The sequence below is a fragment of the Juglans regia genome, chromosome 4, assembly GCF_001411555.2.
Source record: "Juglans regia cultivar Chandler chromosome 4, Walnut 2.0, whole genome shotgun sequence".
Classification (NCBI taxonomy): domain Eukaryota; kingdom Viridiplantae; phylum Streptophyta; class Magnoliopsida; order Fagales; family Juglandaceae; genus Juglans; species Juglans regia.
The window spans coordinates 13665138-13691597 of NC_049904.1; the positions used below are offsets into that span (position 1 = coordinate 13665138).

Here is a 26460-nt window from a genome sequence, read left to right on the forward strand (position 1 = left end):
AATTCCACCAATGAATTTCTAGTGGGCTGTTACACTTCCCCTTTTCCATTTCCATGACCTCTAATCTTCTAGTCAATGCAGCTATTCGGGCTTGAACGTTAGTGTCCTCCGTAAGCTCATATCTGCCCCTAGCAAAAATAGCCCTCAATGGCTGTGCTGTCAATGAAATTTGATCAATGCGAGTGTTTCATTGTTGTGCGCTCTCAGCAAGATAGTCAGAAAATGGAAATACTTCATCAGGTTCCTTGCTAAAGAATTCTCCATTGCACATAGTCTGAACAAACTGTTTGCATTGTGGAGTGAGACAAGTGTAAAAATAATTCACCAACCTCCAAGATTCAAAACCGTGATGTGGACAGATGTTCACCAAATCCTTAAACCTTTCCCAGCTGGCCTGGAAAATCTCGTCAGATTTCTGATTGAATTGACTGATCTGCTCTTGTAAATACTGAGTTGTCTGAAAAGGAAAATTTTGTTGTAAGAACTCACGTTGCATATCAGACCAATTACAGATAGAATTGGGCCTCAATGAATTAAACCAAATCTTCACTTTATCCTTTAAAGATAAAGAAAATAAACGAAGTCTAATAAATTCATTAGTAATGGCTCTATTGATAAAAGTAGTGTAGGCCAACTCAAAATCTATCAAGTGTTAATAAGGACTCTCAGAATCCATCCCGTGGAACTGAGGTATCACTGACATCATGCCATACTTAATAGAAAAATTAGGTGCATCGTTAGATAAAATAATGCATGATAGTATAGTGGTGCGAGTGGGCTACAAATAATCCCTCAGAGTGCGTGGTGCAGCCATGGTTTGTTCAATTTCAATGTTCTCGTCTGTAGAAAAAACAGAAGAGCTATCTATCTCTACGTTGTGTATACTACTCTCAGTGCTTGATGTAACTCTAACCAACCTATTTGAATTGTCCCTCATCCATAACATGAAACATCAGTCCAAATAGTATAAGTAAGGTTCAAGTGACTGAATAGTAGGTGACAAGTGAAACGTGTAATCAGAGATAAGATAGTGACATAAATAAAAATAAAAATAAAAATAACGAGTTTAAATTTACGTCAAGCAACTATTCCCCGGCAATGGAGTCAAAAACTTAACTCACTCAAAAATGAGTAGCACAAAGGCTATTCCAAGTGCAGGAGGATGTCGCGTAATAATTATAAATAAATTCCTAGATCGTCTCCTCATGGAAAGTTACTTAAAATCAAACTCGTTTAAAATGGTGAAAATATTCACAAAGAGAAAATAAAAATGATGGTAAGTGCAATGGATGGAAGAGTGCAACAAGAATGAAAAGGGCACTAGTCATGGACTAAATTCATATTTTTGGATTTTTGAGTGTCGAAATGAAATGTAAAAGACTAACAAATTGAAATTAACAATCAAAGAATCAACTAAACTAAACAATCTTAATTAATCTGAAAATTAAACGATAAAAATGAAATTATTTAAGTCTTAATTAAACTTTAATCAATCTAATATGCAATAGAACTAAGAGATTAATAAAACTAGGCTAAGAATTAAATTAGATTAGAAAGTAATTGACAAAATATGAACTGAAAATTGAAAAGCCCCAAAATCAAGATTCTAGGGTTCATCCTTGTATTCATGTCACAAATTCTCAAAATTAATCCATAGCAATTGTAATCACTGTTCAATGAAAGTTTAAAGAAGTGAGAAAAATAAATAACACAAAGTAAATAAACAGCAAATAAAATGCCTTAGAGACTACTTTGTAGCCCCTTAATTTAGCTTTCCAAAGCATTAAAAGTCGTATCAATCCAATATTTGAGCGAAAGTTATGATTAAAATACTAAAGTATGTCCATTTTATCTCCTAATGATTTTTGGACTCTAATCCAAATTACTTTCAAACCCCATCATTATCCTTATTTGAAGAGTCCTACACTCGTTGAAAATTCTTAGGTTGTTCCCATGTCTTGCCCACTTGAAAGTCCTTTGAATTTGAAATTAGAAATAAAATAAAATAAGAATAGTAGAATATCAAAAATATGTTGTGCATGTGAATGAACATTATCCAATTAAATCACAAGTTATAAAATTAAGCATAAATCATGCTATTAACCAATTTAAATCAGAACTCGGATTTATTCATCTTAACCATTTTTTTCATCTAAAACCAATAAAAATGTAATGAAATAAATAAAATATATTGGTTCTAAATGTATAAAATATGCAATAATTCAGCCCAATCAATAGTCGAGCCTAAATGACTCCTATCTAAGCATACTTGGAGTCAAGAGTATGTTAGAAGGATGTTTGATAGTCTTGCCCTATAAAAGGGATTTGAACATGGGAAAAAATGTCACTTTTGAGAATCCAAACACCTGAGATCTCATGTAGCAGGATTCTTCTAAGGAAGCAAGGAAGGAGTAGCTCAATGATATAGCGAACCTGGCGTTATAAGGTAGGTTAGCTTCTAAGACAATACTGGAAAATGTGGGGGTAAATGTTATATGTACAAGGCATATGCATATTCTGTAACCATCCCCTTTTTAGTACATTAATAAATTTGCTTCTGTTCATTATGTTTATCTTATATTTATTTCCTGATTTTGAGCTTTGAATATATTTGCTACTTTCATTGAATTATGACCACAGTGTGAATATTTGTACCTTTGTGTGAGTATGAGTACTATGCGTAATAATCATGTGATGGGATGGAATTCCCTGGACCATTCCTGCGAGATGTCGCCACGAACTTTGAATGGGTAAAGAGATTTCCCATGAGTGATTGGGGTGGGGCGGTATTGTGGTTGGCCTCACCTAATAGTCGGGATGCAGAATCCCTCGGTGTATCTTTTGATGGTGTCTTCAAGTTGGTTGATTGAGTAGATGTTTCCTAGTACAACATGTGATCTTTGTGAGAGTTGACCTGTGTTGTTGTTCAAGCGAGCTAACTTGCACAAGGTTGGACCGGTTGAAGGGTTTTCCCAGGGTCCGATGGTGGGCTCATGTCTTGTTCGCCCATCAGGCTGTTTGTGTGACGAATGTCTATGTGATAAGCCTCTGTGTGATGACGATTATGCCTCTACAACCGATATGATGTTATGGATTTGATCTACTAGAGGGAAGGGTGATTTCTCACCATATTATTAATTGTACTTTAAATGATACTGTGCATAAAAGGGTAATTCCTCAAAGGGTGATTCCCTATTGTGCTCTTATATATATATATATATATATATATATATATTTCACTAAAAGGGTTGGAACAACTCGAAAGAAATTCGATAGATGAATTTAGACCTTAGAAATATCATGAAATCATTTTGAGATTTCCCAAACCGAGGTCCGTTAGCATAGTCCGATCCCGATGCACTATGGTTCACAAACCCTAAATATACTTGGTTTGTAACAAGTGTTTACTTACTTGGTTTAGTAATTTCCACAAGCATCCAACCATTCAAGTACACACTTTTACACCCTCAACCATTCCATTACATTTTGGTAATTGCATTCGGCCAAGAAATGTTGCATTTGAAAAAAACCCTAGCCGAAACCCTAAATAAACCCCAAATGAAAGCCCATTCAGTTAGCCCCTTTGTAGTCTCACTGAAACCACCTTTTTCCCTAAGCTTCATTTACAAGTTTCTCCACCCTTACAAGGCCATACAGCCATGACTATCATGCCATCTTAGATGCTACCCCAAATAATGCCATTTATGGCCAGTAAAACAACCAATGCTCACCTCTCACCCACTCGGCTAGCAGCAGAAAGTCAGCCACTCCCTTAAGCTTTTGTCCTTCTTTTCACAAGTCAAATCACCTAAAATATCACTCACTCACCCACCAAGTCAGCCCCTTCACATATACCCCACACCTCATCTATTTGTAACTTGACACATGCACATTTTCATAATTCTTCCAAGACAAAACCGAGAGAGGTAGAGAGACCCAAACTGGGCAGCTTTGTGTTCTTCATTCCAAGCTTTTGTAATTTATTTCCTATGTTTCTAGTCTCATCCATTTTGTTTAATTTTGTGTCTAGTTTACTTGGGTATGTGTTGGTAAATTTCACTTTGATATTTGACTAGTGAAAATGGGTGTTGATAGTGGAAAGGTTTGATAATGATGATTGTTGATGAACCTTAAGGCATTTTGTGAGATTTTGATGAAATAATGAGTTGGTCTTGATTTGATGAAGTGTTAACATGATTATGTGAAAGTTTATAGTTTGATTCAATGTGTTAGGATTTTATAAAATAGTTTTGCATGAGTTTATAGTGTTAGAAACCGATTGGTTCAAAATAGATTTGTTGTTTGGCTTATTTTATGATTTTAGCTCTAGGATCTTGATTCTATGGCTTTGATTTTTTATAAATTTTGTTTTTGCTGCTTTAATCCATGGATTAAGAATGAATTTTTGAATAGTTGTGATTTAGCTCTTTGTTGGAATTATGACAAACATGCATGAATTTGTTTTAAACTCAATCTAGAGGCTCTAGGGTTTGATAATTTGTTTTGGTGAAATGTTTGCCATGGAATGCTAGATTTGATACTTAGATCTAGTTAGAACTTGAATGTGAGGTATATGTTTATATTATTTCAAGCTTTTATGCATGAAAATTAATGATCCAGTCACTTTGTTTCAAGTCTAAACACATGCATGCTTGATTTCTAAGTATTCATGCAAACCCATTGTTTTATGTTGTCTTTTGTGATTTTTGGTTAATTAGTCAAGTATGCTATCACCTAGGTTTGACTGAGAAACATGTTAGAAGAGTTATTTATGGACTTTTGGAGACCTTGGTGTTGATATGAACGTGTTAGACCAAGAAAATCAAGAGTTTGTTTTATTTGAACAAATCTTGATGTTTTAGCATTTTTTTTTTTATGTAGTGAGTCCAAGTTTATATGAAATTTGTGATTTAGTATTTTAAAATTATTTTAGAACTAAGGATTTCATTTTTAGACTTGTCATTTTCGGTTTAAGCATGTTAGAGTATTAAATGGCCAAGTAGCAACAAAACCCTAGATTTTAGCCTATAGATGAATCGGCCAAGAGAGAGCTTGCATAGTTGGGATTAATATTTAAAATTTCTAATTTTATATTTGGATTTAGGATAAACTTTACATGGTAAATGTAGATTTTGGTAAAGGTTAGATTTCGTTTGCAAATTCCTTAAGTTTAAGGGCAAATTTGTAATTTTTCATAAGTTGAGTGATAACTTTGCAAATTTGGCCCTAAGTTAGTAAGTTTTGTAATTAAGAAGATTAGGTGAGATATTCTAACCCTATAATTTTTCTCATTTCAGCTTACACTCTATAATGCTTCGCTTACGTTATGCTACATTTCAGTAAGTTATCTTCTAACTTACTATTGATATTTTTATGTATGTGTTGTGGTGAGAACTCTATATTCATGTTTATTATACTTATATTAATTGTTATCACATGCCATGTCATGTAACTTCTTATCATACAAGATTACTTGTTGCATGCCATGAATGTCATGTTATCTGTTAAATGTATATTTGTTACATGCCATGAATGCTATGTCATATGCATTGATTCTATCATGAAATATTTGTAAGTCATGCATGGGTCTTTTATTTTATCATGACCCCAAGTGTTAGGACAATGTGTTATTGTAGTGGAACTCCTCTATCTACTCTGGAGTGTTTAAAATGAAGTAGAATCTCGTAGGTTGAAGAAGCACAATCGATAGGCTTCGAATGAGACCTAAGTAACTGGTTTTAGGGAAGTTAGGCACCCAATGCTGGTGGTGCCAAATTACATGTTTACAAGTTCAATTATCATGATGTACTCATAGCTAGCGCAGATGCCTGTGATGTGATACGATACTGACAGGAGCACACAACCCTTGGGGAGTCGTGGAGTATCTATAGTTCATGTAAACAAACATGTATATGGTAACAAGGTATCATGTTTACACAATCTGCCATGTTCATGTCAAGTCATGCCACGCTTAAGTCATGTCATGCTATGTTCATGTATAGTCATGTTATTTTCAAGTCATATAACGTATGTTCAAGTTCATGTCATGATTCATAAATGTCATATTATTGTAATGCATGCTTATTTATACGATTGGTAGTTTAGGAGTTTTACTTGCTGAGATTTTGTAAATCTCACTTGGTAGTCACAACCACCATCCCCTAGGGAATGGTAGATGATGTGTCAGGGGATTGGGGATCAAGAGACGACCCACTGGACGAGGTTGAGTAGACCATAGAGGAGGCTCGAGGAGCTTATGGAGTTGGCGCTCCAACTTTTGGTTTCCATTTTGGCATTTATAGCCGAGCTACATGAGTGGCTTGTTGTTTTGTGTAGTAGTTTATATTTTATATTTGTACTTATAAAGCACTGACTCCAGTACTTATTTTGATACAGATTTGTTGCATAATTTTTTAGATGTGGATATTATGAAATTAGTATTAGTTTTAGGATATAGCATTCTGGTACATCGTGTATTGCTAAACAAAAATACCTGCTGCAAATATTGCATACTGTTATGCATGCTAGGAGCCCTACATCCTTAACTATCATGAATGAGGGTACGTGACCTTCTGTTCCATGTCCCAATGCTTCAAGTTTCGTCAAATTTCAAGCGGAGTTTGGGGGTCGTCACAGGATGGTATCAGAGCAATATGTCGTTGGGTAAATGGTAAACCCACATTTCCCTAGGAGTTGGTACTAGAATATAGGATTGAATTTTTTTTCTTCTATTATGCTTGACTTGTTTGGGTAAGTAGGTGAATCTGGTACACGTAAAGATATGTTTCAAGATGTAACACACAATTCATGGCAGACTACCCAGAAATCTTGGTGGAGGGATCAACCAGGAGGAATAGAATCTTCCAATGGATGGACGACATGCAATGACAAAAGCCATTCGGTTGCTAATGGAGGTGCTCAAACAACAATAATAACAGCAGCAAGTGCACAAGCGTAGACCTAAAGTTAGAGGATGCTCGTATGAGAAGTTTTTGGTGTATCATTACCAAAGTTCTTGGGCAATGAAGGGCCCATGATGGTAGATAACTGGATGATTCATTTCAATCGGATATTTGAGATTTGCGGATGCACTGAATATTAGAAAGTGTTGTATGCCAGATATATATTACACGGAAAGGGCAATATATGGTGGGATATGTGAAGGTAGCTTTTAACAAGGGAATTGGGGATCATAGCTTCTTTAACATGGGGAAGATTACAGGAAGAGTTCGACAACATATTCTTCCCAAATTATGTGAAGCAACAAAAGGCGCAAGAGTTCAAGTCTCTGCTACAAGGCAACATGTCTGTGGAGCAGTATGCTGCCGAATTTCTGGAATTCGGGAGGTATGCAGCCAAGTGGCATGCTGGAGATTGCTGTTTTGAATACAGACTCTGTTTCAAATATGGACAGCTCAGTCACATGGTTATGGAGTGTCCCAACGCAGCTTAAAGCAGTGGAGCCACTTCCAACATTGATGACAAGCTGTAGCTAAGGTCCCACTTTCCAACATGAGTGTACGTTTTCACCCCAACAGGAGCCATTACCGGTATTTCTCTAAGACCTTTGTGTCGTTAAGCTAGATAGCATTGATAGAATTACTGTTAAAAGTAGTACTAATTCTTTTTCGATGTTAAGGAATGTCAACTTGTTGATACTCACAGCTTGTACACTATGCAATTCGGGCGTGCATCGTAGTCTTTTGTGCCTATAGCATTTGCACGGATTTGTAGTTTTCAAAGCAAGTTGTTACCTCGCATGGTAGTGACAATTCCTAATGGGAATACAGTTGCTTGGAATATAGTAGTTAAGGATTGTGATGTAGAAATAGTAGGTAGAGCATTGAAGGCCGATTTGATGGTTTTCGGTCTAATGGATTTCGATCTAATTTTGGGTATGGATTGGCTATTCAAGCATTGTTCTAAGATAAATTTTCAGAAGAGGAAAGTTGTGTTTGAACCCTTCAATGAAGATAGGGATAGTTATGCAGGAATGTTGGTTAAGGCAACCCCTCCAATGATTTTGGCTTTACAAGCTAGGAGGTGTATCAAAGATGGTGCCTCAGCGTTTATGGTGATGGTTATACATAAGCCAGTTGGAAGCGAAAAAGTCTGTGGGATGCCCATAGTTGAGCCAGTTACAAGCTAGGAGGTGTATCGAAGATGGTGCCTCAGCGTTTGTGACGAAAGAAGATGGCTCGATGAGGATGTGCATTGACTACAAGGAGTTGAACAAGGTGACAATGAAGAATAAGTATCGGTTTGTAACACTCCGTCCCCGAAAGTCCGGAGAGTTAACTCATGTTACGTGGTAATCAACTCCAACACTGTTAATATAGTTCCAAAAGCTCCAAATCAAATGTAAACACTTCCAATTTAAAAAACCACACAAGCTCATTTGTCAAATCCTCGATAAACTCAATTCTTCAAAATGCCACATCATTAGACTACAATGAAAATTCTTAACTAAAATTGTCAATACTCATCGAAACTTTATATTCTTAATCCACTATTCTTAAGACATCTCACCCAATGCCTCATAGTCTTGATCCTTAGTTGAAAAATCCAAAATCATCTGAAAATATTGTGAAGATAAAGGGGGTAAGTTATCAACAACTCAGTAAGCAGAGAACATATACTAGTATGTAAACATGAGCATTTACAGATTTTAGAATGCAGAACAAAACACTTTTTTATTTTTAAAATGCAGAGTCAGAACATGTTACAAAAAATATCATAGCCAAAGTTCAAAAATATTCTTATTCAAAATTTCCTTGGCACAGCATAACTGAAACATCATATTAGAACATAATTTCATGTTTAACCCCAGTGGTAGGGTTGTGCAAACCCCTGCGGCCAACCGAGCAGAAACAGAATGTGAATCTTCCCCTTATCATTCTTGAAGACTCGAGTGTGCATATAGGAAAGACCACGCAGAAAACCACTTTTTTTCCAAAGTGGTGCACCAAAAACATAAAAGTTGATACTAACCCAAACAGAGGCCACCGTTTTACACTCATGGTAAGGTCAGAACAGAACAGAAACATAATGCCAAGCCAGAGGTTTCAGAAATTGTATCATATTAAATCAGGGTATAGAACATTTTTAGAACAAAATAGAACATAATCAGATTACAAAAATTTGATTTATGCACAATTGATCATATTCGCTCTCTTTTACATATTTAAGAAACAGGATGCCAAAACTTTGCTTATTTCTACACCAGTCATGACTGAAAGTACTTTATTCTTATACATAATTTCATGAGTCATGCAGAACAAATAACTGAGGTCGTTTCAAATTTCTCTTCATAACAAAACATGCATATTTTTCCAACTAATCAACCTCAGCCCATTTTATTTACTTTTATACAAAGTTTAGCATAGGAACCCCGCTTACCTAGACTTCTTAGCTTTTCAAAATTTTTTTAAAAAATATTGAGTCGACTATCAATCGTCCCCTATAAAAATAATCACGTAATTTCCATAAGTTTCCAATCAATCACATATTTCAATATTTAAGCCTAACTTTCTACAATAACCTATTTTAATTCCTCAAAACTTAAAACCCTCATAATCCCAAAATATCATTACTTTCTAAAATCATCAATATCCACCATAACCAACGTCAAACTCAACACACCAATATTTAAACCCAAAACAGCCAACAAATCTCACAGCATAAACCAATCACACAAACAACTCCATCATCCAATCCAACCGACCCCTTTACTCCTCGGACTCAATTCTGGACAACCAACCAATTCACAATAAATAAAAATTAGCGCAAAAAAAATACATTTAAATCTCAAACTTCTTTGGAAAAATACTTATAACGCTATAATATAATTTTTGAATTATCACGGAGGTGCTAGAAGTGGCGACACAACAATGTAACAGTGAAAAATGGACAAAGGTTGTGGGTCTCAAAACTCAACTTTTGAATGGGGACAAACGAAGACTTGAGATTACTAGGGAACGGCTTAGGGATGTTGGTGAAGCTAATGGTGGTGGTGGTTGGCTGTGGGTGGCGGTTGAAGTCCAAAATGCTCAAATCGGAAAATGAGTTAGAGGGGCTTAAAGGGTGGTGGATCGGGGCTGAGGAAGGGTGGGTTAGGTAGTTGGGAGGTCGCTGGTGATGTGGTGAAGAGGTAGTGGCGCAACGGCGGCGCGCGAGCTCAATGGGTGTCGCAGCTTAGGAGACGTTTGGATTCGAAGATGACTTGAGATGACTTGAGATGAGCTGAGATGAGTTGAGATGGATTGTGAATAGTAATGAGATAAGTTGTGAATAGTAGTGAGATTTGTGAGTTAAAGTTGTTGAATAGTAATGAATAATAGTGAGATAAATTGAGATGACTTGAGATGACTTGCGAATCCAAACGTACTCTTAGAGCTACGCGTGGGGGCTGACAGCGGCGCGAGAGGAGCTGAAAACGGAGGGGTGAGGTCGCCGGCCAATGGGGAAGCAGTTGGGAGGGGCGGTGACTGCCATGGCGGCACTCGACTGCGTGCTAGGTGGGAAGAAAAAATGAACGGGGAAGGGGAAGGAAGACATCATGCGCAATAGGGAGAAGCAGGGGAAAAAGAAGAAGAAAAAGAAAGAGAAGAAGGAAAAGAAAAGAGGCAAAAAGAAAAAAAAAATTTGAGGGAAAGAAATGAGATCCAATCCTCACATCTCGGGTCACAAAATTGATCCAACAAAAAGAATTTCAAAACAATAAGTTGAATAAAATAATTTAAATGCAGAGACTAGTTATAATAAAAAATTCAACAATACATTAATTTTAAAGTCCAACATTAAACTAATTTAAAGTAAAGAGCAATTTAAATGCAAAACAATAATTAATACCAAGAAAGCACATCAAAGTAATTTTCACAACTTAAAAATTATAAAATAAATCCAACGAGAAATAAGATAAATTTAAAACAGGAGAACCAATATTTAAAATAGATAAAAAAATAATCATTCAATTAAAAAAAAATACACTAAAATACAGGATATCACACGGTTACCTCGAATCGATGACCTACAAGACCAACTGCAAGGATAATCAGTATTTTTAAGGATATATTTTCAACCAAGATACCATCAGCTGAAGCTGGGATGTACCAAAGACTGCCTTTAGGAAAAGGTACGATCACTACGAGTTTTTGATGATACCCTTTGGGTTAACCAATGCTCTAGCGGCATTGATGGATATGATGAATAGAATATTCATACATTATCTGGATAGTTTTGTTATCATGTTCATTAACAACATCCCCATCTACTCAAAGAGCAAAGAAGAACATCAAAGTCACCTTAGTATGGCTTTGACCATACTCAAAGATCAAGAGTTTTATGTCAAACTTAGTAAGTGTGAGTTCTGGCTTCGTGGGAGTTGCCTATTATTACAGGAGGTTCGTAGAGGGATTTCCCATATTGTTCGGACCAGTTACCGCCCTAATCAAGAAAAATGCAAAGTTCGTTTGGAGCGATAAGTGTGAGACTAGTTTTCTCATGCTGAAAAATAGATAGACAATGACACCAATAATAACACTCTCAGAGCCCCATAAGTCTTATGTGGTATATAGTGATGCATCCCAAGTAGAATTCGAATGTGTACTGATGCAGGAAGGATCATCAATTCGCATAATTTAAACTCATCATCTCAAAATCACAGCGTAAAGATAAATAATAAACATAATGAAGAAGATACAAAATTTTTTATTTATTTATTAATATTAAAAAGGCTAAATATTATAACACATTCATTTTTTATTGCAAATCACGAGAAAATGGAGATCAATATATAAAATCTAGGCCCCGTTTGGATGTTGAGATGGTCTCAACTCATCTTATCTTATCTCAACATTCAAATACAAATAAAAAATAAACATTTTTCAATTTCAAATTTTCAACTTTTTTTTCATTTAATCATTACAACTTTCTTAAACTTCCAAACAAAATACAAAAAATAATTTAACCTTTTCAAATCCCAAAACAAAAAATAATATAAAACTATTATATTCTAACATTAATATTTTAACTTAATAATTTTTCTATTTAATCTTTTATCTCTTCTTTTACAAAACCTCACAAACATCTTAACTCAAACAATTTCACTACTAATATTCTTAAATTTCTCATCACATCTCATCTTACCATGCCTAAGACTAAGTCAACGAATAATGTTTTACATAAATAAATTGATATTTGACTCCCAATATGTGAAGCAATCTAGTGATAAGAGATCAAAACTACCACAGACAACAAGTGATGCATAGTTTTTTTCGGCGACAGGAATTCGCCAAAAAAACTCTATATTTGCCTCAAATAGATGTTTCTAGCCATTTTTCCACCACTAGTGCGTCGTCGCTAACGTTAAGTCTAGAATATGAATTTCCAACGTTTTACAGTGCAGTTAGAAAATATTGAGTTTTTCTGGCAATATTATGTCACAAAAGCACATTATACCATGGTTAATCTTTGTGGGGAAAACCTTCTCTGGTGAATATTGTAACACCCGAGCCTAGCGCCAAGCCCTTTTCTTTTCTCTTTTTCGGGTTAAGTATATGAAAAGGCCAGTTGAAACTTTTCGAATATTATTTTATGGGAGGAGATAATTTTTTTAAAACAAGTTGGTTTTTTTTATTTGAGTCAGGGTTCAAAATTTAGGAAAGAGCGTTTTATAGGTTTCCTTCACTATTAAACCGTGGGCCAAATTTTTTTAAAAAAAATGTGACCTAGCCGATCACCCAAGGCCCAAACCTTGCACCAAAACCCATTTCCATGTGAATCAATTTCCAGACTCCCCACTTTGCACTTCTTCACCCCTGTCACCGTGCCATGCACGTCTCTCATGCACATCCCCCGTCCTTTTTGGTTCTCATCTAGGGTTTTTCCAATCAACTCTTTATATGCATGTATTTATCTCCTGACAAAGAAGTAGCCGTAGCCAATTGTTTTCAGTGAATCACCTCATTCATGTAACTGCTATTGTCTTCCTATTTCACGCCTCTTTCCACCGTAGAAATAAATCGCACCTGTACCTCCACAAGCCATCAGTCCACCCACGTCGAACCAATCTCTGCTACAGCAACCCACGCATAACTCCCTCTCGTTCACTTTCGTAAGCACATTCACATCCAATCGCCAGCCTTCAGCTGCCTAGCGTTGACCACCAAGCTGCCGCTCAACTCTAGGCTGCATCCTCCCACCACAGAAGCCCATCACGAGTCACCCCCTACCACTCGAAGTCATAGCCAGCAACTCCCCCTTGCAAACAGCGCACCACCCTCCAGCGCGTCCTCACTACCACGAAAAGCCAACCACTGTCGCCCAGCCGTTGAAGGAAAAACACCCACGAAACACTCTGTTTTTGACCCCCGAAATAGAGGAAGTAGTTGTCCCCATCATGTGCAACCAACCTGCCACCCAACGGCCACCAACCTCCTCCACGACATCACCGCACGAGAGCTTCGCCGGGCACTGCCCTCCATCTAGGTCCGTTACTCTCCTCTCGGTAAGCTTCCTCCGAACTCACCCACTCTCCTCTCCGTCTCTTTCCATCTCTCTCTTTTTCTACGTGAGGTTCCTCTCTCTCTCTCACCACGATCTCTCTCTTCCAGTGCACCACCGTAGTAACCACCGCTGCCCACCGCACCCAACTCCGTCGCAGCTCCACTCTTCACGGTGAACCTCCATCGCGTACATAGTTACTGCGTTATTAAAAGAATTTGGTTTTACATAAGTGTATTTCATGCTTCTAAGCTATACTTTACACTAAAATTATTAATTATTTTTTTACCCTTTGAACTGCAAGTTATGCTAAGGCATTTTAAAATTTTTATTATGTGTCAAGAAACTCTTATTTAATTATGATTAAACTCTTATTTAATTATGATTACAGAAAATCACTTAAGTATTTTAACATGTTATTAAGTAAAAGATTTATTTTAAGAGTAGACAATATTGGTGTAATGTTATTTTTACATTTTAGATATGTTTTAGTCTTTTAAAAAATAGTTATGGTTTATTTTAAAATATTTTGGGATAATTATATTATCTAGTATTAAACTTTATAGTTTGTTTTCAATAATAAATAGGTCAAACTTTTACATGTTTTAGTCAAAGTTATTAAATCAACATTGATGGTTTTAGAAAGTGATGATTTGTAATTTTAGGTTTTGAGGAATTAAATAGATTATTTTAAAAGCTTAGGCTTAAATATCAAAATACGTTATTAATTGGAAATTTACGAGGATTACGTGATTATTTTATAGGTGACGATTAATTATTTTTCAACATTTTTTAGGAAAATTCAGAAAAAGCTAAGAAGTCCAGGTTAGCGGAGTTCCTATGTTAGACTTTGCATAAAAAAAAATGAGCTGAGGTTGATTTTTGGAAAATATACATGCTTGGAAAATATACCTCAGTTATTTGTTCTGCATTACTCATGAGATTCTGTTTAAGAAGAAAATATTTTCTGTCATGACTGGTGTAGACATGAGTTTATTTTTAACATTTTGATTTCTAAACTTTGCAAAAGAGAGCGAATATGAAATTTTGTACATAAAATTATGTTTTGTGATCTGATTCTGTTCTATTATGAAGATGTTCAGTATTCTGATATGATATTATGTGTTTTCGGTTTCGAAAAACCTCTTGTGTAACCTTATGTTTCTATTTATGTTCCTTTCTAACCTTACCATGGGTGTAAAACTGTGGCCTCTGTTCGGGTTGGTACCTATTTTTCTGTTTCTGGTGCACCCACTTTGGAAACAAAGTGGTTTTCTACATGGTCTTTCCTATGCGCACACTCGGAGCTCTGAGAATGAATATGAGGAAGATTCACATTCTATTTCTACTCGGTTAGCTACCAGGGTTTGCACAACCCTACCACATGGGTTAAACATGGTATCGGTTCTGATATGATAAGATAAGATGTGATGTTTCAGTTTATGCTATGCTAAAGGAATTTTGATTATGAATATTTTCGAACTTTCACTCTGATATTTTTGATAACATGTTCTGACGCTGCATTTTGAAAACAAATATTCTGATTCTGCATTCTGAAAGAAAATATTTTGTTTTGCATTCTAAACTCTGTAAATACTCATGTTTACACACTAGTATATGTCATCAGCTTATTGAGTTGTTGATAACTCACCCCTTATTTCTAAATATTTTTCAGATGATTTGAATATTTAAGCTGAGGATCAAGTATATGGAGCATGAGTGAGATGAGTTAAGAATGATGGATTAAGCATTTTCATAAATTGTAAAGTGTATAACCCATTCATGTAAAATAGCGCAACAGATTTGAAGACCTCAGTCACTGGCTTACATCCAACTTGAGTTGCAGGAAGAAGTATATATTATTCATATATTTCTCATCACATCTCATCTCATCTTACCATTCCAAGGAGGCCTAAGACTAAGTGAACGAATAATGTTTGACGTAAATAAATTGATGTTTGACTCCCAATATGTGAAGCAATCTAGTGATAAGAGATCAAAACTGCAACAGATAATGTTCCGTAACCAAAACGTGAGAGTCTGAGATCAGAAATTTATTTCATGATTTCCTCAACAGCAACAATAGTAGGATATGGCTGTTGTCACATAATCCAAAAGAAATGGGGAAATAATATTAGTTCTTTCTTCTCCATTATTCATACACGTCAGGAATTATATTTTCCAAATCTTGCATAATAACTAAACATTATTATAAATGTAGTAAAGGCATTGTACGTTTAGTTTGGAGCCCCATCAATGCAGACCCATTGACCAACGAAGAGTGCATCACAGTTGAGGTTAGGGTTGATCAAAGTAAAGGTCTCAGCATTCAACTTGAACTTCTCAACAACCCCAGAGCATGTCTCCCCACTTTCTACACCATGCACAAGATCACAAAGAATGCCCGCTGCCTCCTCTTTCACCATCCCAACTGCATGCACTTACATATTCAATACCATTATCAAAGAAATTACATGCATGTATTCAATTCAGAGACCACGCATAAACTAACCGAACTGGTGGATTATGATCTATATAAATGCTTTCTTGCATGCAATAGATTTTCATGGGGTACTTGTACTTAGCCATATGTATAGGCCAGAACTTACCGCCAAGAAATCGACTTTCAGCAACACAGGAGATGGAGATAAGGAGAAGAGAGAGCATCAAGACTACTTTAAGAATCACTGCTATCGCCTTGCTAGAATTGGCCGCCATTGTTTTCTCTTAAATATATATTTTCTAGCTTCGATTTAATGTACTTAATTACCTTTATAAAAATTCCTCCGGTGGGTTTTAGTCTCCATACAAGCCTCCTATTTATAAGAGTAAGGAATTAGCTAGTGAGAAGGCAAGAGTTGCCATAAGAGAGGAGCTGGCCGGCCTTTCTTGTAGCCGAACTTCAAGAAATATAGGGCGGATTACTCAAGATAAGGGACTTAAATATTTCCTTGTTGGAAAAAAAAAGTTGTGCCAAGTGTGGTCCCCGGGTTTTTATTTTTATTTAATTTTTTCAGATTTTCTTAACAAAAAATAATTCTTTTATTTATAATTAATTTTAAGGAATGTAGTTTTAATGATCTACTATATATTTCTAGATCAATACTTTTATAATGGCTCATTACGACAAGAACAATGCTTTTCTAATGTGCTAAGTAACAAGATCTTCCTCGAAAACCTATCACGTTTATCGCACTCAATCCATTCCGGCCAACAATAAAACATTGTTGTCCATGGTCACTCTGCTGTGCATGCAACTGATCTGATGCAGGCCAAGTACTGTCATCTTTCCCCAATTTCTTGGTAATTTCACCGATTGTGTATTATAAATAGGAGGGGTCGATGGAGAACAAAACCAACTTGAAGAACGCCTATTACAAAAGTGAAAGAGAAGCATATAGCTAGAGATATATATCAACATGGCCAAGTCTAGCAACTCAACAGCAACGAGTCTTAACATGGTTTTGATGCTCTCTCTTCTCCTTATCTTCTCTGTTGCTGAAAGTCAATTTCTTGGTGGTAAATTTTGTTCCGAGACTATCATCTATTTTTGTGTTTTAACATGTCCAATGGAAAGTTTACATCTTTTTGCTTTCGATGTTGGCTTAATACGCTGCAGGGTTGCTGAAGCCAAATCCCACCCTGGTTTGTAATTCCATCTACGGTGTTCAAACCGGAGACATTTGCTTTAACATCAAGCAGAAATTCAACTTAACTGACGAGTTCTTTAATTCAGTCAACCCCAACCTCAACTGTACCGCAATCTTCACTGGTCAATGGCTTTGTACTAACGGGGCTTTACAGTAAATATCCGGCCGAACTGCATGCATATTCTTTCAATTGTTTCCATGGGAATAAATCACATAACGTGATAAAATTCAATTACGTTTTCTGTCAGTTTTTCTTCCAATTACTGGCTATTTGGATTGTCTGTCAAATACAGCCGGCATTTGAATTTTTTTTCTAGTATTGAAGATATGGAATAAAACACCATGTGGATTGATGCAAGTAGACATTTGATATCATAGTTAATTCATTATCTGCCAAAGAACCCGCGCTATGCATGTGATCAATTCTGTAAAGACAGAGAAAAACGAATTAACTCAGATCAAGCTGCAACTCAGACAACATTCATGTAATGCCCCAAACCTGGTTGGCCTGGAGAATTACTACCTGTCACTTAAGAACATGTTTCCCAACACAACTAAAATAAAACTCCAAAACTTTATTAGCAAAACTCAATCTCTTGTATTCTAAATAACCACATTGAAAACTCCACGAAATCATTACTGCAGCAAAATAAACTAAGGAGTCCACAATCTCCTGGTAGTCATAACAAACCAAATTAATAATTTCAAAAGTCTTACTAAACCCAAGCCCAAGATATAATTAAATCTAAAAGACATTAAAACTAAAGGACATCAGAATTCATTCTTCTAACATCCTCTCCTCAGCTTAATCATGCTCACCAATCTAATCCAGGTCCTCACTTGGACTCTCCACATCATCTGAAAAATATTATGAAAATAGGGAGTGAGTTATCAACAACTCAGTAAGCAGAGAACATATGCTAGCATGCAAACATGAGCATTTACAAAGTATAGCATGCAGAACAAAATATTTTCCAGAGTTATCATGCAGAAAAGAACATATTTTCAAAAGTAACAGAGCGATGGTTTTAAGACAAGTAAAACCTGTAATACTTTGGCATAACATAAACTGAGTATCATCATGAGATCAAACAGAGCATCACACAGAGTAGAAACCATGTTTCACCCCCGTGGTAGGGTTATATAGACCATAAGGCACTGGTTGGTAGGCACAACCATTGATAAGGGACACAACTGTTTCACTAAATCAAACGATTGTCTTTTGACACTTCTTCAACCGACACTCATATATGAGAACCATCACTAAATTCTTACGAATACTAGGTATGTATAATACATCACTAACTAAAATAATGGAACTATATATTTCTTTAAATTTACATGTACCTTGCCTGAAGACGTCGCAGTATGTGTTGTTACTCATATACACTTTGTGCTCATCTGTTTGTTTCTCTTAAAGATTGACAAACAACTCTCTATTCCTGCATATATGTCTTTTTGCTGCAGAGTCAACCCACTATGAATCTGACATTGGTTTCACAAGCATTACTTTTGAAATCATTATCACAATTTCCTTGATTTCTTTGATTTTTCCTTATTAGGAAATTGTGATTTGTAACTCTTATTCTTCCCTCATTTGAAATAGTTTCCGGTAAATAGTTTACTTTGCCTCTTTTTCGACCATTTATATATCTTAAACTGTTTTGACTTCATTTTTTTTGTGTAGAACATTTGTCCTAAGACACTAGCGAATTGGATGATTCACTCTCTCTATTCCTCCTCTTCATCTTTTCTCCTTCAAGTATTAAAAGTATTAGAAGCGATGTCATTGTTATTTCATTTCTATTATATTTCATTTGTACTATGTGTTAAAGAAGTAAGAATATAATACCAAGATGAAGGAAAACAATTCAGTATAGTTGTAACTTGCATTTTATCAATGAGAGGATGATCGGCATCATATAATTCTTTTGCATTCAATTGCATTTGGAGCACATGATTGCCAATGTCATTATTCTCTTTCATGCATATTTGGTTATACTTATCCAATAATAATTATATATAAATATCCGACCTTAAATCATAATTTACCTCAACTGCATCAATAATCTCTTTGGTAGTTTCATAGTCTTCAAAAAGAAAAACGATATCATCATTGATGCAATGAAAAATCAAAGTTTTTGCCCATGCATTGTGTTCTTCTCATTTTTCAAGAGTTCTTACGCCACTTTCATTTTCATTCTAGTCATTTTCTACATTATCATATGACTTTTGTATTTTTTATGTATATAAGGTATTTTCATGAATTAGAAGAAAAATTATATATATTTTCCACACTCATAAATCCTTTTATTTAATTTTTCAATCCTTGAGGAATCAATGTTTTCTTCGGTGCCATAAATAATAAACATTAAGATTAACAACAAAAAAATATAGAAATTATATGTGTACTCAATTGAGTGTTCCCACAAACTTTCCATGAAGTTTTTCTTCTTTCAATAATTTTTTGATGATTTTCTCTAATAATAAATGCTCTATAAAGTTGCACAAAATTAGGAGTGTAATCAATTTGAACGGACAAAATCGGACTTAAAATGATTCAGAACGGCAAAAAATTTCAAAATTGGTCCGAACCGGTTCAGGCACTACAAATCGAGTCAATCGGTTTTGGCACAATTAACTGGTTTTTGCCTCGGTCAATGGCTCGGTCAACAACTCAACGTGTGACTCCTAACTCAGCAAATCGACTTGCTTATTGGATAGATGTCGTTCAGCACCTTGGCTGAAACAGTGTGCTACGACAGTTGCAGAATTAGACGCGGCCAAAATGACATCGTTTTGGTCGGTTTCCTTCCCAATCATTGATGAGACCCATTACTTTTTCAACTTCTCATAAGTAGTTAAACATATCTCAACGTACTTTATATATTCAAACACATATCTCAACTTATTTCATATATTCAAATACATCTCAATGAGACAAACAAAACACTACTATTAACTTATCAACTCAGATCATTTGAAATCACCTCAATACCCAAATGCAACCATGGGCCAAGGTGGACGGGTGGACATCCATGGTTTTTTTCCTTTTAATATTTTTTATTTCTATATTATAAATTAAAGAAAAGTGATTTTTAATAATTTTATAATTGCTCATTAAAATGAGAACAATACTTTTTTAATGTGAAAACTAAAGAATATCTTCCTAGACAACCTATCATATCTAATATCATACTCAATCCGTTCTCAACAAGAAATTAAACATTGTTGTCCATGGTCACTCTTATGTCCAATTCTGACGCCAACTCTGATGCCAACTGTGATGTTCTCTACTTTCTTGGTATTTTCACTGATTTTGTATTATAAATAGGAGGGGTCGATGGAGACCAAAACCAACTAGAATAACGCCTATTACATATGCAAAAGAGAAGCAAATTATAGAGAAATCAACATGGCCAAGTCTAGCAACCCCACAGCAACGAGTCATAACTTGGTTTTGATGCTCTCTCTTCTCCTTATCTTCTCCGTTGCGGAAAGTTCTCAATTTCTTGGTGGTAAGTTTTTGTCTGAGAGTATCATGATCTATTTTTCTGACTTAACTCATATGTTTTCACAATTGTTATCTTCTCGTCTCATCTTATCTCATTTAATCATTACAAATTTTTCAAAATTTTCACACAAAATAAAATAAATAATTCAACTTTTTCAAATTTTAAAACAAAAATATTATTAAAAAAATATTTTATAATAATATTTTATTTAATTTTTAACTTTTATCTCAATTCATCTCATCTCATATGCGAAAATAAAAATGGACACATCCCATGGAAAGTTGACATCTTTTTGCTTTTGATCATGTTGAAATAAGCAGCAGGGATCCTGAAGCCAGATCCCACCGTTGTTTGTAATTCTATTTGCTTCTACTTCAAGCGGAAACTCAACTTAACTGACGAGTTCTTTAATTCAGCCAACCCCGACCGGCTCAACTGTACTTCACTCTTCACTGGTCAATCGCTTTGTACTAACGGGGCTAGCTCTACAGTAAATGGCTAAACTGCATATTTTTAAATGAATGACATTTTTGTAAAATAATTTATAAAAATAACATGGCTTTACAGAAATATCATCAATTTAAAATATGATTGAATAAAATTTATAAAAATAATTGTATGTGTATTATTATTATATTATTTGAGTTGTTTGTGAATAAATCAAGTATGGTGATAAGTTCAATTATGTTTTCCATTCGGTATTTCTTCCAAATACTGGCTATTTGGATTATCTGTCAATTTCCGTTTGAAGTTTTTTTTCGAGTGTTGAAGAAATGGAATAAAATCATAGGTCCCAAACACAGAGGATAAATTAAATATGCTAAGATAGTTGTTCTCTTCGGGTGAGAAGGTACCACAATTTGACTCAACAATATTCCACGATTCATTAATAATTCTCTTCTACTTAAATAGCAGAATTACACCGAAATAAAAGGAAACAATAAGGAAAACTTGCGGACTGACTTGCGGACTAAGAACCGAAACTACTGCTCATGAAACAGAGCCTAAAACAGAATAAAACAGAGCTTAAAAATAGAATGAAACTGACGGAAATCATCCGCTTCGTGCGCTCGTGCGTACTTCATGCGCGCTTCATGCGTGGAAGCTCACTGACCAGTTATGCGTGCTACGCTCGTGCGCACTTCATGCGCGCCTCATGCGTATATGCTCACTGACCCAGTCATGCTCACTGACCCAGTCACGCTGCATGCCTTCTTCACGTATCAGATCATCCCAAATATTTGGGATTTGGTTTACGGAGTCTTGTGGAACGACGTGGTCTATCATTACTTCCCCCAACAAGCGGATCCTTGTCCTCAAGGTCCAGACACGGAAACATTTCCTTGAGCTTGGCTATTGATTCCCACGTTGCCTCCTCGGTTGGAAGGTGTTTCCATTGCACCAAGCCTTCTTCAACCAACTGAGTCCCTTGCTTGAGCCAGCGGTAATCTAAAATAGTTTGAGGTTCTAAGATGACTACCCCATCGTCAGAGAAAGGTGGTAGCTCAACTCGTTTAGTTTCAGCCATCTCCTTGTTGACGTCCTCATTAAACTGGTAGCGTTTAAGTAGCGATACATGAAACACCGGGTGAATGCGTGCTTCCTTCGGCAGCTGTAATTTGTATGCGACTGGCCCAATTTTCTCGAGAATCTGATAGGGTCCGAAAAAACGGCTAGCAAGTTTTTGGTGGACCCGTTTAAAGACCGTTTGCTGGCGATATGGATGTAGCTTCAAAAGCACCCAGTCACCGATATTGAACGTAATGTCCCTCCTTTTTTGATCTACCAACTGCTTCATTCGATTCTGCGATCTCTCTAAATTAACCTTCAATTGCCGTAGCAGTTCATCTCGGCGCATGAGTTGTTGGTCAACTTCGTGTACTGGAGAGAGGCCAGCGTTGTACGTCGGAATAGAGGGTGGCAACCGCCCATACAGCGCCTGGAAAGGAGTCATTCCAGTCGAAATGTGGTATGTTGTATTGTACCAATATTCAACCCAAGGTAAGAAGGAACACCATTTCCGTGGCCACTGATGAACAAAACACCGTAGATACTGTTTGACGCAACGGTTGACGACTTCTGTTTGGCCATCCGTTTGTGGATGGTATGAGGAACTGAGCTTCAGTTTGGTGCCCGACATCTTGAAGAATTCTTGCAAAAAATTGCTGATGAAAATCGGATCCCGATCGCTAACAATTGACTTGGGCATCCCGTGAAGCTTGATAATGCCTTCGACAAATTTTTCTGCCACATTTTTTGCAGTGAAAGGATGACTTAAGGTGAGGAAATGTGCAGACGTACTGAATCTGTCGACAACTACCATTATGGTGTCTCTTCCTTGTGAGGTCTGTAACCCTTCAATAAAATCTAGGGAGATGTCGTCCCATACTTGGCACGGAATGGGTAGTGGCTGAAGGAGTCCGGCTGGAGCCAAGGTTTCTGTTTTAATTTTCTGGCAAACTTCACATCCTTTTACGTAATTCTGCACTGCTCCATGCATCCCCGGCCAGTAAAATTGTTGTCCCAGCTTCTTAAATGTACGTAAGACACCCGAATGACCCCCCCCACCTTGGTGTCATGCATCTCGTGCAGTAATTTAGCCCGAAAGGTTGTGTCGTTCGGAACAATAATCCTGCCTTTGTAACGTAAGAGTCCCTTGCACCATGTATACGACAGGTTGTTCCGTGGCCATACGGCTTTTTGCCTGGATGTAGGGGTCCTTTTCTGCAGCTTTTTTAATTTCTTCCCACAAGCTAACTTGCGGAAAAATTTTTTTTTGAAGGACGGGACTGCCCTGTTTTCGAGAGAGAGCATCAGCTGCAGAGTTTTCTCGGCCCGGTTTGTATGTAAGTTCATAATCGTAACCCAACAGCTTAGCGACCCATTTGTGCTGCTCCGGAGTTGCTATTCGCTGTTCTAAAAAATATTTGAGGCTACATTGATCGGTCTGAATATAGAATTTCTGGCCTAGAAGGTAAGGCCGCCATGTACGTATGGCTTCGATGATAGCCAACATTTCCTTAGCGTACGTCGACCATGATTTCTTAGCCACTCCGAGAGCTCGGCTCATGTATGCCACTGGCTTGCCACGTTGAGATAGAACTGCTCCGATGCCTTCTCCTGACGCATCCGTTTCAATAGTAAAAGATTCATTGAAGTTTGGCATGGCCAATATAGGACCAATATAGGAGTGGTCGTCATGGCCTGTTTGAGAGCAAGAAAGGCACGTTCAGCTTCCTCGTGCCATTCGAATTGCCCCTTTTTGAAAAGATTGGTGAGAGGTCTAGCTATGATGCCGTAGTTTTTGACGAACTTCCGGTAATAACCTGTCAAGCCTAAAAAACCACGTAGTTCCGAAATGTTAGTGGGTTGTGGCCAGGCTATCATAGCAGCAATTTTATTGTCATCCACTTTCACGCCTTGACTAGTGATGATGTGCCCCAAGTACTCCAGTTCTTGCTGCCCAAATGCACATTTGCTAGATTTTACAAAGAATCGATGCTGCCTCAATATTTCAAAGGTTTGCCTTACATGTAATAAATGGTGATCCCAATCCGGACTATAGATTAGAATATCATCAAAGAAAACTAATATAAATTTTCTAAGATGCGGACGAAAGATGGAGTTCATGATAGCTTGAAATGTCGAAGGTGCGTTACATAAACCGAACGGCATTACTAAGTATTCGTAATGACCATTATGTGTCCGAAAAGCAGTTTTATGGACGTCACTTGGTTTAACTCGTACCTGATGGTAGCCCGCTCGCAGATCGAGTTTGGTGAAATATGAAGCACCGTAGAGCTCATTCAACATATCATCTACTGTCGGTATCAGAAATCGGTCTTTAATGGTTGCGGCGTTGAGTGCCCGATAATCTGTGCAAAAGCGCCAATTCCCGTCTTTCTTTTTTACTAGCAATACGGGTGATGAAAATGGGCTAGTGCTGGTTTGAACAAGCCCCGATTGCAGCATATCCTGGACCTGCTTTTCGATCTCATTCTTCTGATAATGTGCGTACCGATAAGGCCGAACGTTTATTGGTTCGGTTCCTTCCTTAAGATTAATGCAGTGGTCGACTTCCCTTGGTGGTGGTAAGCATGAGGGCTCTATGAATAGATCAGAAAATTCCTGCAATAATTTTTGCATGCTTGGATGAATATTCATCGGTGGTTCCGCTTGAGCGATCTGGAAGCATAACACAAATAGCGTTTGACTAGGGCGACATTCCTTGGTTAGCTCCTTGAGTGACGCGGCTTGGATGTCTTGCCCGTCGACGCCGATTAATCTCCTGGGTTGGTTTTCCCATAAAAATTCCATGGTCAACTGTTTCCAGTCGCACACCACGGCACCAAGTAATTCAAGCCATTGAATCCCCAGTACTACGTCCAAGCCTGTGAGAGGTAGGGAATAAAGAGTTAAGGAAAACACAGTGCCCTGCAAATTGATTTGTACCCCCTCGAACCTTCCTTGACATTTAAGAGATTCTCCATTGGCAACCCGAACGGGAAAGGTCTCTGTTGGTATCACCGGTAATCGCAGCAAGTTAGCTAAACGCTCACTCAGGAAATTGTGAGTCGATCCGCTGTCAATTAATATAATGACGTCGTGGGCACCGATTCTAGCGCTACTCGCATGGTCTTGGGCGCTGACCAGCCCGTTAATGCATGCAACGTAATCTCTGGTTCTAGATTCTCCTCCTGGTGTCTTCCCATATTTCTTTCTTCATTGACTTCATCACAGATAACGTTGTTATCGTCCTCGTAGCCCTCCAACATTAGTATCCAGGGCCGTTGACATCTATGACCTGCAGTAAAACGTTCATTACAATTGAAACATAAACCTTGGAGACGTCGTCGTTGCATTTCCTCCCAACTCAGTCGTCGAACTGGAGCGACATGTGTTGTCCGATTTGCTGGTGGAAGAACTGGGGGAGCTCGTAATGGAGGGGCAGGTCGTAAGAATCTCCTTTGTCTCATTAGTTGATCATCTCTCATCCTTGCGAAACGTATAGCATCTTTCAAAGTTTGTGGTTTAAACATACGGAGTCCATCCGAAATTTCTGTCTTCAAACCACCCATGAAGGTGCCCACCAAAGCCTTCTGTGTCCAACCTTTGACCTGGTTGCCTAATTGTTCGAATTCCCGTTGGTAATCACACAGGGAACCCGTCTGCCAAACACGGGACAGAGCCTCGTCAAAGTCTTCGTAGTCTGATGGCCCAAAACGCGCCCAGAGTTCCTCTTCAAAATCGATCCACGAAATAACTCGACCTTCATCTTGAAAAGTCTTGCGAATCCATTGCCACCATTGGTTGGCTTCTCCTTCCAAATGGTAAGATGCTAAAGAAACCTTTTGGTTGTCGGGAGTATTTTGGAACTCGAAAAACTGGTTTACACGGTTGAACCACTCCGTCGGATCATCTCCTGAAAATCGCTGAAATTCTAATTTTGCCGTTTTGGAGGATACCACAAGTCGTCCCCCATTGTGACCTTCACGGTTTTGATTACCTTGGTTTGGAGGTTCTTGGTTGGCAAGGAGCACATCAGAGAGACGGTTAAGAGTCTCTTCAACGTGTCGCAGTCGATCCGCCATGCCCAGCTCCATCCGGTGTAGCCCCTCTTGAACTTCACCGAGTCCAGCCTCCAGATGTTCAATTCTCTCTTTATTGGTTCCCATAGTAAAATGAACCTGGCTCTGAGGCCAATGATAGGTCCCAAACACAGAGGATAAATTAAATATGCTAAGATAGTTGTTCTCTTCGGGTGAGAAGGTACCACAATTTGACTCAACAAT

General features: G+C 37.2%; 1 protein-coding gene across 1 annotated transcript; it reads right to left on the reverse strand.

Annotated features, from left to right (window-relative positions):
• Positions 1–23734: 23734 nt before the first annotated feature.
• On the reverse strand, positions 23735–26343 carry LOC108987273. Its single transcript, XM_018960165.1, has 4 exons — positions 25282–26343; positions 25131–25182; positions 24416–25059; positions 23735–24127 (listed from the first exon to the last, which is right to left on the reverse strand). The coding sequence occupies exons 1-4, from the start codon at positions 26341–26343 to the stop codon at positions 23735–23737; spliced, it is 2151 nt and encodes a 716-aa protein (XP_018815710.1).
• Positions 26344–26460: the final 117 nt, after the last annotated feature.